The 13,124-nt window shown below is 47.0% G+C and overlaps 1 protein-coding gene across 2 annotated transcripts in view; it reads left to right on the top strand.

The window, feature by feature from the left end:
* SURF4 (surfeit 4) overlaps positions 1-13,124 on the top strand; it is a 44,415-nt gene that overhangs the window by 21,945 nt on the left and 9,346 nt on the right. For both annotated transcript variants that reach the window (XM_029611163.1, XM_029611162.1), the window contains 4 exons: positions 3,178-3,364; positions 3,569-3,645; positions 9,660-9,703; positions 11,606-11,792. In XM_029611163.1, the coding sequence (XP_029467023.1) occupies positions 3,178-3,364; positions 3,569-3,645; positions 9,660-9,703; positions 11,606-11,792 (495 nt within the window). The remainder of the gene's footprint in view (positions 1-3,177; positions 3,365-3,568; positions 3,646-9,659; positions 9,704-11,605; positions 11,793-13,124) is intronic.

The following is a 13,124-nucleotide window of genomic DNA, read 5'->3' as shown; positions in this document are numbered from 1 at the left end:
GTCCTTCTGACCCATTCTGGATTTGAAGCGCTTAAACCGCTGCCTCAGTGCCACATTTTCACATGGAGACGTTACGGTCAGTCATTGCCTCGGTAAGAAAAGGAGAGTTTCTGGCGTCACTGGACCTAGTGGAAGTGTATCTTCACATAGGCATTCAGGCCAACCACCAGAGGTTTCTGAGGTTCTCTGTGATGGGTCGCCATTTTCAGTTTCGAGCTTTGCCCTTCATTCTTGCCACCGCGCCCAGACCATTTACAAAGGTAATGGTTGTGGTGGCAGCTCATCTGCACAGAGAGGGGTTCCTGGTGCATCCATACCGGGACGTCTGGCTAATTCGGGCAAAGTCAGAGTCACTGGCCAGTTGGCACTTCGCAAACTGTTTCAACTCCTGCGATCACTGGGTTGGGTGATCAACTTAGCCAAGAGCCAACTGGTGCCCACCCAGTCTTTGGAGTTTTTGGGAGCTCTATTCGACACTCAACAGGGTAGAGTGTTCCTTACCTCGGACTGAGACTTATTGGCCAGCCGTCTCCCCAGAGTGTGGGATTATTTGGGGATTCTCGGCTCCATGACTTCCACCCTGGAGCTGGTGCCCTGGGCCTTTGCTCATATGCATCCCTTACCATCAGCGTTGCTTTCGCGTTGGAATCCAGTCTCCGAACGGTTTAATTTACCTCTCCCTCTTATGGATACGGAGTGCTCCAGTCTCAATTGGTGGCTTATCTCAGACAATTTATCCCGAGGAGTTCCCCTGGAGGTGCCCAAATGGACAGAGGTGACCATGGAAGCCAGCCTCTCCGGTTGCGGAGCGATTTACCTGAGGAAGTCTGTGCAGGGACAATGGTCCCAGGAAGAATCACAGTGGTCGATCAATCATCTGGAAACCAGGGCAGTGTGGTTAGCGTTGCAAGCGTTCCACCCTCTCCTCCAGGGGAAGTCAGTCAGAATTCTTTACGACAATGCGACCACAGTGGCTTATATCAATTGCCAAGGGGGAACCAAGAGCCAGCCAGTGGCCACGAAAGCCCGGCAGCTGATCAGCTGGGCGGAGAAGCATTTAGTAAGTATTGCAGCGTCTCACATAGCAGGAGTCAACAACGTTCAGGTGGACTTTCTCAGGCGGCATCGCCTTGATCTCGGGGAATGGGAGCTCAGAGACAAAGCTTTCCAGCTCATACGTGACACGTGGGGTGTACCCCGCATGGATCTCATGGCAGCGTTTCAGAACGCCAAGGCTCTGCACTTCGGTCACCACAGAAAAATAGGAGCAGAAGGGGCAGATGCCCTGGCCGACTGGCGTGCTGCTGTTCGTCTTCCATCCTTGGCTGCTGATAGGCAAAGTGCTCAGAAGAGTGGAGATACACCCAGCAGAAGTCATCCTCGTAGCTTCAAAGTGGCCGAGATGGCCTTGGTTTGCGAACCTGGTCAATCTAGCAGTGGCGGGTCCCCTGCGGTTGCCACTGCTCCCGGACCTTCTCCATAAAGGGCCCGTGTGTTTGGAAGAGGTCGATCGCTTTTGTCTAGCGGCATGAGAGGCGCCGCCTGAGGAGCAAAGTATTCGAACGCTGTGATAGCAACACTTCTCTGGTCGCTCAAGACATCCACCAACCTCGCGTATGTGCGCATGTGGAGAATCTTTAAATCTTGGTGCGTGGACCAGGCGATTGTTCCTACTCTGTCTTCGGTGTTGGATATTTTAGGTTTCTTACAATCCGGACTCGCCAAGGGCTTATCATGTAGTTCCCTGAGGATTCAGACGTGAATCAGTCAGTGGAGCTTCCGTCGTTTCCCGTTTTGGACCGGTCAGACCCTATGTCTAAAGACTTTCAGAAACTGAATGTTCGGGCGTTGATGCGTTATCTGGAAGTTACTAACTCGTTTCGTGTGATGGACCGTCTTTTTGTGCTGTGGGCTGGTCCGAAACGAGGAAATATGGCATCTAAAGCTACGATTTTGCGCTGGTTGAAAGAGACTATAGGCTCGGCATATTTGATGCGTGGTAAGCTTGTACCGTTTGGTCTTCAGGCTCATTCTACCCGTTCGCAGGTGGCTTCTTGGGCGGAGTGTCAAATGGTCTCACCACAGGAGATCTGCAGGGCGGCGACTTGGAATTCTTTGTATACCTTTGCCAGACACTACAGACTGGATGTTCAGGCACTGGGTGAAGGAGGCTTTGGAGAAGCAGTGCTTAGAGCGGGCCTCTCCAGATCCCATCCCTCTCCAGATCCCATCCCAGGTAAGAAAGCTCTGATACATCCCAGGAGTCTGGACTGATCCGGGTACATACAGGGAAAGGAAAATTTGTTTCTTACCTGATAATTTTCGTTCCTGAAGTACCACAGATCAGTCCAGACTCCCGCGCGGGGAACGCATGGAAGTAAGGGAGAGTCCGCTCAGTTATTGATTGATTTGTTTTCAGATCTGCAGAAATTGGATTGACCGTCCTCAAGTGGTTCTACAGGTTCAGTTCCTAGGAGGGTTAAGTGAACCAGTTATTTCTTTCTTGTTAAAGGGTTATTGTACATAGTTATGGTGGTTTTTTGAGAGGCATTCTGCTTTGACATTGAGTAATACTGCCGGACTGTAGGTGGCTCCATCCTATATAAGGCGGAGTTTTGTTTTGAAAACTTCTGTCTCCATCTGCTAGAGGGGGGGCAAAACCCAGGAGTCTGGACTGATCAGTGGTACTACAGGAACAAAAATTATCAGGTAAGAAACTAATTTTCCTATCTTAGCCCGGTGTGAAGGCATTTGACATCCCTTTTTCTGGATCCTTAGGCCCCATGTCTCCTCTTGCTCCAGAAGGCTCTTTAGAGTGAGCTCCGAACCAATCAGCATCCTCCTACCTCGATTGGGCTGCCCTAGGTGGCTTTCATCAGCTATTAGTTAGGGGGCAGAAAAGGGGATCTTGAGCAGGATATTATTTTCTCTTAAAATGTGCTAAGAGCAACCAAATTTTCCAGTGTTCATATATTTATTTTGCAAAAATCACACACTTCAGGTGGGTTGGTAAAATTACATAGGGCATGTGGATCCCACATTACAAGCTGTATCACATGCTTATGATGGGTGGAAGAAGCAGCAGATTGGTACATGAATGGGATGCTTGGTGTGTGTGCAGTTTGTGGCCTTCTCCTTGTAAATCTTGAATTGTTGTTTTCTGCCCTGGGTGCCTAGTTTCTGCGGGTCACGAAGCAATACCTCCCCCACATGGCACGTCTCTGCCTTGTCAGCACCTTCCTGGAAGATGGTATCCGCATGTGGTTCCAATGGAGTGAGCAGCGAGACTACATCGAGACCACGTGGAACTGTGGCTATCTCTTGGCTACCCTCTTTGTATTCCTTAACCTGGTGGGGCAGCTGGGTGAGTGGCTTTCAACAGTGCTTGGCCCTTCTGATTCAAAGCTAAAGTTTCAAAATGATCAGCATTAACTAATGATGCTCAGCGGAAAAAGTCCTTTTTATCTTTATGCCACTGACTTTTCAAGACATGCCACACAGCAATTATGACCATGATTCTGCAGCCCTAGACATCAAATATATGGAACTCTTGTGTTTTATTTTTCAGGGGGCTGTATACTGATCCTGAGCCGAAACTTTGTGCAGTATGCATGTTTTGCGTTATTTGGAATTATCGCCTTGCAGGTAACTATCTGAGTGTATTTTAGACTGTTTGTATTTTTATTTCTGGTCTCAAATTCCAGGTGTACAGGTCAATGCAGTGTGGATGCCATGGCACATAGAAATAAAAGTCAATAAACAAGTTTTTAAGTTATACCATTTTATTAAATCAATGTAATACATTTTATTAACTTTCAAGAGCTTTGCTGTTTTCAGATTAGTGCAAATACACTATGTTTGCAAGTACATCTCCTGCATTTGCACTGTGGGTATCCTGAAAATTTGACTTCTTAAGGGAAGGCATAAGACCAGTTTGGGAAAAAGTGCCCTAAAACTGCATAATACATATTTAGGCCAAAATAAGCTCTAGCTTTCTGTGCCTGACAGCAATAAGCGCAGCAAGATGTACGCACTACTAGCACACCCTGCTGGAGCATATCACCACGCTCAAAAAAAGTAATGTGCACAAAAGTTGCGCCTAGCGCAGCGCACACAACATATGCATAGAGCAGACGCACTGCGCAAACAGATGTCCTGTAGAGGGCAGAAAGCATGCACAGGCACATGAAAATGCTGCTGCGGCCTACCATGCATGTGCTGAGAAAAGCCTATTGCAGGGCCTAGCCCACCTTGGCTGCTCAACCCGCCATGAATATGAGCCATTTGAACACACAGTGCTGATAAACAAGAAGCCTAAGTGCCTTTCTCTTTGTGTTGCCTGTCATATTAAGGCTTCTCAGCCTGACCTGTCTTCCAGTATGTGTCAGCGCTGTTCAGATGCTCAGGGAAAGTTGTTTTCCTCTGATCTTGTTAAACCTGGATCCTTTCATTCTGATGATGGTCTGGTTACAGTTTTGGCTGGAAGTGCGCCATATCTTGGTACTTTGACTGGCTCCTCTACAGGAGATGGCAGTTCAGTTGGGCATGCTCCAGTACCTTCTGGGCTTGGTCTGGATCTGGCTGCTTTTTCTTGGGTGGAGTTTATTCGCCTTTGCTCAGGTGAGGTCCTCTACTTTGCCCACTTCGGTCAGATCGGACCCTCAGCCAGTGGCTCCTCCCTCTTCCAATCCTATGGTTAAGCGCCGTGGCATGCCTCTGTTCACTGCAGGTATTCCCGGTGGGGACCCGGATGATGAGGTGGATCCTGATTCCTTGGAAAATGGTGAAATTCCTCCTGGTTTGGAGCCATATCAAACTATGCTATGGTTCTTTCATAGAGATGAACTACTGGCCCTGATTTCCCAGACATTGAAGATGCTGGGAGAGCCTGGGATGGATTCTATGTCAGAGCTGAAGAAGAATCCCATTTTGGTCTCCTTGTGTAAAGCCTCTTGCTTTTTTCCTGTTATGGATGCCATTCAAGAATTGATTGATCTTGAATGGGATGCCCTGGAGGCAAATTTCAAAGGGGGTTTGGCACTGGAAGGCCTATACCTTCTGGATTCACTTGTGAGAGAGCGTTTGCATTTTCCCAAAGTGGATGTGCTTGTCTGCGCTGTATCTAAATGGATGACTATTCCTGTGGAGGGAGGAGAGGCCTTGAAGGTTGTGCATGATAGGTGGATTGAATCTATCCTTAAGCAGGCCTTTGACACAGTAGCAATGACCTTGCAGATTGCTTTCTGTTGCGCTCTTGTGGCGCGTTCTTGTCTGCTACTCTCAGGAAGTGGATGATGTGGGGGGTGAATTCCAGAGCAGTTATGGAACCTGCTGCCGCCATTTTGGCAGACACAGGCTGTGATTTGGTCTGTACCTCAGCCAGAGGAGTGGCTTCGGTAGTGGCGGCCAGACATCAGCTATGCTTGTGGAATTGGTCAGCTGACACAGCCTTCAAGGCTAATCTTACAAAAATGCCATTTAAAGGCTCACGCTTGTTTGGGAGCAAGTTGGAAAAGTTAGCCAGTAAGTGGGGCAAATATCCAGTTCCCCAGTTACCGGAGTATAAGAAGCAGTTGCAGCGCCTCCTTTCTATGAGGGGGTCGTCTCAGGGGTTCCAAGTGTTTTCGTACCTACAGAAACCCAACCTTTCAGAGGATTCGGCCTTTTGGTAGATCTCAGTTCTTTCGTCCCCGATACTCCAAGAGAGGAGCAGGCTTGGGTGGTGGCCTGTCCGGAGCATCCCAGTGAAGGTTTGCTGACCCACCTTTGGGAGGAGGAGATAGGTGTCCCCCTATCTCTCTTTTATCAGAGGTGGGTCGAGATCACATTGAATCAATGGGTCATGGAAGTGATACAGGAAGGATATGCACTGGAGTTTCGCAGCATTCCTCGGGACGAGTTCATGGTGTCCCTTGCCACTCCCCGCAGCAGAAGCAGGCAGTAGAGTCTGCTTCTGAGGCTTCTCCGGCTGAGGGCTGTGGTTCCCGTGCTCACGTCTCAGAAAATTACAGGGTGCTATTCCATTTATTTTATTGTACTCAAGGTTCTTTTTGTCCCATCTTGGACCCCAAGAGTATCAAGAGTCATCTGCGGGTGACTCATTTTCATATGGAAACCTTACGATCTGTGATAACAGCCGTACAATTGGGAGTTTCTGACCTCCCTGGATCTGTCCAACACTTCATATTCCCACCCATTTGGAGCACCAATGTTTTCTCTGGTCTGCGGTGCTGGGTAACCATTATCAATTTCGGGCACTGCCTTTTGGTCTGGCCACTGCCCCCAGAACTTTTTCCAAGCTTATGGTGGTCGTGGCAGCGGCGTTGAGAAAAGATTGGATCCTGGTACACCCATACTTGGACGACTGGCTGATTCTGGTGCCCAACAAGGTAATTTCCTTGCTGCAGGAGCTGGGTTGGGTGGTGAATCTGACCAAGAGCAGTCTCTGGCCTTCTCAGTTGTTGGAGTATCTGGGAGTTCACTTCGACACAAGGTTGGGCAATGTTTTCCTGCCAGAAGTTCACACTCAGAAATTGACATCTCAGATGCGTCAGTTGGTAAATTCTGTACGCCCAACGGTGTGGTCCTATCTACAGGTGCTCGGCTTGATGGCGGCAACTCTGGAAGTGGTGCCGTGGGTGAGGGCACATTATACATCCTCTTCAATGCTCACTGCTGTCTCGTTGGAACCCGTAGTCTCAGGACTATTCGGTTCGGCTCCACTTGCTGATGGAAATCTGCTCTTACCTCCAGTGGTGGTTGCAGGAAGCTTATCTGAGAAAGGGAATTTCCTTGTCCTCCTCAAACTGGTAGATAGATGCAAGTCTCCAGGATTGGGGAGCTCACTGGAACATTGAGGTCCCAGGCACGTTGGACAGCCGAAGAGGCTCTCTGGAACATCAATCATCTGGAAGCCCGGGCAGTCAGGTTGGCGTGCTTGCAGTTCAGCCTCAGACTACTGAGTCGAGAGGTCCGCGTGATGTTGGACAACGCAACGATGATGACCTACAGAAATCGCCAGGGAGGAACCAAAGCCAGCAAGTGTTGCAGGAAATAGACCAACTTATGGAATGGGCAGAAGGACATGTTTAGATGATCCTGGCCTCTCACATCACAGGAAAAGACAACGTACGAGCAACTTTCTTAGCACGGAAAGTCTGTACCCCAGAGAATGGGCATTGTCTGCCGAGGCATTTCAGCTGATAGTGGATCGCTAGGGCCTTCCAAACTTAGACCTTCTGGTGACTTCTCATAGTGTGAGGATTCCTTGATTCTTCAGTCACAGGAGAGATCTGTGGTCCCTGGGCATTGATGCTCTCGTACAGGTCTGGCCAGAAGGCAAGTTGCTTTTATGCCTTTCCTCCGTGGCCCTTGCTGGGCAAGGACATACGCAGAATTGAAATAAACAAGGCTCCGGATTGGCCCAGATGTCCATGGATTTGTGTAGACTCCTGGTGGAGGATCCCCTTCCATCGTACATAGATCTTTTGCAGCAGAAGTCTGTTCTTCACGAGGATCCGACTCTGTACTGTCTTACGGTTTGGCTCTTGAGAGAGCTTGTCTGAAGCGTGGATATTCTTCTGCAGTGATTGCTACTTTACTCCATGCTCAGAAGTTCTCCACTTCTCTAACATATGTGCGGGTTTGGAGAGTGTTTGAGGTCTGGTGCGAGAAGCACGGTGTTCCTCCTCAGTTGGTTAAAATCCTGCTTATTTTGGATTTTTTGCAGGATGGGTTGAATAAGGGATTGGCTCTTAATTCTTTGAAGGTTCAGGTTGCGGCTCTTACATGTTTCAGAGGCACAGTAAGTGTTGTTTCCCTATCATCCCAGCCTGATGTGGCCTGTTTCTTGAAGGGAGTGAAGCACCTTCGGCCTCCCTTGCGGTTGTCTGATCCTTTGTGGAGTCTTAACCTGGTGCTGGATTTTTTTAGTGGGCCCTACGTTTCGACTGCTGCGAAGCCTTTCCTTGCGGTTATTGACGTTGAAGACAATGTTCCTAGTGGCTATGTGCTCTGTGCATTGCATTTCCAAATTGCAGGCCTTGTCTTGTTGAGAGCCGTTCCTTCGGGTGACTCCAGGGGTGTTGCAGTTGTATACTGTTCCATCCATCTCGCCTAAGGTGGTCTCGGAGTATTGTTTGAATCGGTCCATTTCTTTGCTGTCCCTGGATAAGGTCAGGGATGTGGAGGAGTATTTCTTCCTGCATTCCTTGAATGTCAAGAGACTTGTCATGCGCTGGCTGGAGATTTCTGAACCTTTCCGAAAGTCAGATTGTCTTTGTCTTTCATAGTGGAAGAAGCAGGTTGAACCAGCTTCGTGGGTTACGATAGCTTGCTGGATTAAGGAGGTGGTCATGGCTGCATATATGGATGCTGAAAAGCCGTTGCCTACTCAGGTTAGGGCTCATTCCACTAGAGCTTAGGCAGTGTCATGGGCAGAGGTTAGGTTATTGTCTACTGTCAACATTTGCTGAGCTGTGACGTGGTTCTCCTTACACACCTTTTCCAGGTTTTATTGTCTGGATGTGCAGGCCTGGGAGGACGCAGCCTTTGCATAAGCGGTGTTGACTGGACCGTGGACAACCTCCCACCCTGTTCGGGAGTAGCTTTGGTACATCCCACTAGTCCTGAATCCATCTGTCAACACACTTGGAAATGGAAAAATTACTTACCTGATAATTTAGTTTTCCTTAGTATAGACAGATGGACTCAGCTTCCCGCCTTCAGCTGCCGCATGAGTGTGTCAATAGTCCTGTGGGGCCTTGGCTCCCAAGGGATTACTGGTAAAAGTATTCATCTAATCCCTAGATTGGGGTACCTAGATTCTTACATGAGTTCAGTGTTTCTCGTTGGTTGAGTACAGTTCTGGTTGGCTGTTTTTAATCAAGTTTTTTGCTAGTCTGTCCACAGTTGCTTTTGGAGATTACTGGCAAGCTGGGCTCACTGCAGGAGTATATATACTGTGACGTCAGCTTGCTCTGCTCCATCTTGCTTGCAGGGGAACATAGCCCACTGGTCCTGAGTCCATCTGGTCTACACTAAGGAAAATGAAATTATCAGGTAAGTAATTTCTCCATTATACCAGTGCAGTGGTAAATTTTCTTGACCACTGACCAACGAGGACAATGTCAATGAGCTTTTGGGATCATGTTTATCCCTCTGTCATATGTTACTGCAAGGCTAAAGGAAGGAAGCATACACAGCTTGAGAGGATGTCAAAGAACAGAAATTCTAATTTTCCTATGTTCCTTTAAATGCATTCAGATGTTCTCTTATGTGTTCCATGTAAAGGTTGTGCCTTTTCCCCTGGCCTTCCGCTTGTTCCTTGTGAACCGGTATGATGTGCAAACGGCCATCTGTATATAAAAAGTCAACTAAATAAATATCAAATGGTGACTGAATTACTAGCAATATGCAAAAGCGTATTATTTGGAAGTGTGAGAAACCTGGATGTCACCCTGTTGGTGTCTACAGTTGTGTGTGATTCATTGCAATTCATATTGAGCCCAAGTCTTGTTTTTGCAAGAAAGTATATAATGCTACAAACTGTGTCTCTTCTGTGCTTGTAGTATTACTTCTAAAAATACCTTTTTGAAAAATACTATTGATAATAGCACTGCTGCTATTGACTTGTATTTATATATTTTTTTCTCTACTAGACCATTGCGTACAGCATTCTGTGGGATCTGAAGTTTTTAATGAGGTAGGTGGCTAATTTAGCATTCCCCTCCCTCCCCAGATCTGAAGAACTAGAGAAAAGCTGACATTCTAAAAACTTCAAATGCAGTGCACCGGGTCTCTCCCAAACATACTGCAGAGGAACCCAAGGAGTGACGTAGAAGGGAACGGACTACATGCTTTAATCAGCACAGTCCTGCAATTACTCTATCAAAACCTCCAAAGGCTGGCAGCAGTCCAAGAAAGAGGACAGGTGGGCAGAGGAGCACTTAGTGAGTCTATGGAGCTGGCTAATGGAGCACAGCCCTGCACATGGTCTGGTGCGTGTCAGGTTCCCTTTGGACAGGATTACAGTAATAGACTGCATTTTCCCCATTAATTACACTGAAACAGCTTGCACTTTGGTCATGCTGTATTATTTTTTGCAGATAAGAGCTTTTCTGTGGTACTTATTCGTATCAGGGATATTTGTGTATTCTGGATTTGTGCTGCTGGTGACTATATGTTAATGGGATGAATATAGAGAGAGAGGTAATCTGTTTGGCAGAGACCTATAGCATCTGCTTATGTATATCTTTTATTTGGATTAACTACTCCCTACCATGTACAGCAGTCCACTAGTGCTGTATCTGTGGTAATAAATATATAGAATATATGTACAAGAGAAGGAGTAGGTCAGAGAGAATGTTTTGTTAGAGGGTTTAAATGTAGTATGCAGTTAACCTGAATTTATTCCTTTTCTACTGCTGCTTTTTTTCCCAAGCAGTCACGACTCGTACTTCTAGGCCAGGAGCAGAAACAATTGCATAGCAGTGCAGATCTGCTACCAATTGGACAATTCAGGATTGATACTCCCCTAGCCAAATACTACATGTCGTCCCATGGTTTCCAACTCTGCACACCATGTGACAGCCAGCCATTTAGATTACCAATAGAGCAGCCTCCTACTCCTTTCCTGTGCCCGAGTGTCACTCAGGATTTGTGAAGGTGAAAAAGTAGTGCAGAGCTCCAGTAGCCAAACTGCCCTCAGTGCAGGCTGGGATTCCTTTTTATTGGATCAACCTACGAATTCTCCCAGTAGGATGTGCTAGGAGACCTCTGTCTGTTCAAAAGACGGGAGTCTAACCAGTATGTTGTTTGGATCCGTTCATGTTTAGCTATGACCAAAGTTGTTCCAGTTCTGGCCAATGAAGACTCAGTAAGTGATGTGGCACACATGAATCAAACTGTTGCGTGCTAGCTCACATGAGAAGTTAAATATAAGGCACAGTAGTTTGTTGTATTTTATCGTGAGCCGACAAGAACATTGGATTGTTGCAGCCTATATATGTCTTTTTTAGATGATTACTGACAAAGTACCACGAGGAGCGCACGAAACCAAAATTAGTTGCAAGAGTCTGATGATACATTTTTAAATGCTTCTTTTATTTGTTTCCAGAACACAGCGAGTTGACTCATCCCTTATTTCGAACTGATAACCTGATTTATTTATTTGTGTCTCTGTTCAGGTTAAAATAAATGGTTGGTTACAGTTTTTTGCTCAAGTTTAGATGATTCCCTGCTCAAAACCTCAAATGCATCTTCTCTACTGGATAATTTTTAGGTTGAACCAAGAAACTGTCACCCCTTACACAGAAATATTATTTCTGCTGCTTGGCTGTGAGTCCAGGCGAGCTTTGCTAGGGAGTATAGGGCAGGAATTTCTCAGATTTTATTTGTTGAGCCTTATCCCACCAATGGAGCAGTTTGCTAAGTCCAGTCTATGCCTGTTTTGTCTGACTGTAAACTGCCTTGATTACTTTGCTTTAAGAAAAGCAGTACAGTAAGTCCAATAAACTAAACTAAGCAATCTCCTCCAAAACGTAGAAAATGCCTCAGTCAAGGTTTCTCTTGGGTTGGTGACATTTCTTTCTGTTTTAATACAAAGGAACCTCGCCCTGGGGGGCGGTTTGCTGCTGCTTCTGGCCGAGTCACGGTCCGAAGGTAAAAGCATGTTTGCTGGTGTGCCAACCATGGGGGAGAGCTCCCCGAAGCAGTACATGCAGCTGGGGGGCCGTGTGCTGCTTGTCCTTATGTTCATGACGCTGCTGCATTTTGACACCAGCTTGTTCTCTGTAAGTTCCCTTTCTTCTTCTGGTTTGCATAATTTCTCTGTTTGAGTATAATTCAACTGTGAATCTGAACCTTGAGTCAAGTTCTCCTTCCTTTCTTTGATTGCATCCACCTCTTCCCCTGTTCATTTTTCCTTACCCGTGATCTCTGCAGGTCCTTTTGGTTTTATCCTTTTTTTTTTTTTTGCTTTAATAACATTTTAAGGAAAGACTAAAGTTGTAGTGAGTACACCACAAGAGAAAGTACTTTTTTAAATTATTAAACATCCATTTTAATTCAATTAATCTATGTAACCGTACAATATAAATTCATACATTACCTTCCCTATTCACATTAAAAAATCTTATCGAAAAAGCACAATAAATACTAACTGGCAATCAGCAAAATCCTAAGAAAAATATTAAGAACAAATTTCACCAAATTGTGTACATTGAAGTCTCTCGTATATCATTCAGTAGCTTTTAACTCACACAGATTCCTCGTTCACCAATTGAATATCTCCCGAATCATTTTTAAATATGCTTCAACCACTCCATTCTTCAAATCCAGCAGTTTTAAACTAAAATAATGACCACAATTCAAGAAAGAGTTTAACTACATTTTCCTAGCATGTAGCAGATGGACTCAGGACCAGTGGGTATAGTACTCCTGATAGCGGTTGGAGATGGATCAGATTTCAATCTGACATAAGCCCTAGTACATATACCCCTGCAGGAAGTGCAGCTCTTCAGTATTTTCCGTCTCCATAGCAGTTATGGACTATCTGCACGCTCTCACAGCTTTAGAGCAAAAATTAACGGAGAAAACCGAAAATAAGAAGAAAACTTACCTCAACAGCGAGCCCCGCTCTCCTGCGGTGACACCCCCGGGTCCCTCCTCCAGTTGAGAATTCCCGAGGTGATTTCCGTGGTCCCTCGGAGGTGAGCCTCGGTCCGGAGGCCGACCCTCGGCGGGGACCTAGCCCCCAATCTCAGGCGTGGCTGAGAGGCAGCGGGTACAACCACGAGCGCGGCGGTGAAGGTATTTTCCCTCCCCCCCCCCCCCCCCGCAGCCGGAGACCACCCGTAATGAAACCGGGAAGCGTCGAGACAAGGTAAGGTAGAAATCTTGTTTGAAGACTCCAGTCTCTGAAGCTCGAGGAAACGCACAGGTCGCCAGCTGGGACCAGTGCCACCGGGTTGATCCGCCCTAGCAGGGCTCGACCCCGGTTAGAGCCAAGGGCTCTCCCACGTGGGGACCCTCCGAGGTGGTTGCCATATTGCGCGCGTGGTCGCCATCGCCATTTTGGCCCTTTTCGCCGCCATGCCCGCCGTCTCGATCCGTGCGCATAGGGC

The sequence above is a fragment of the Rhinatrema bivittatum genome, chromosome 8, assembly GCF_901001135.1.
Source record: "Rhinatrema bivittatum chromosome 8, aRhiBiv1.1, whole genome shotgun sequence".
NCBI classification, from domain to species: domain Eukaryota; kingdom Metazoa; phylum Chordata; class Amphibia; order Gymnophiona; family Rhinatrematidae; genus Rhinatrema; species Rhinatrema bivittatum.
Note: the sequence above shows the minus strand (reverse complement) of the source record. Positions and strands in the feature narration are given on the sequence as shown.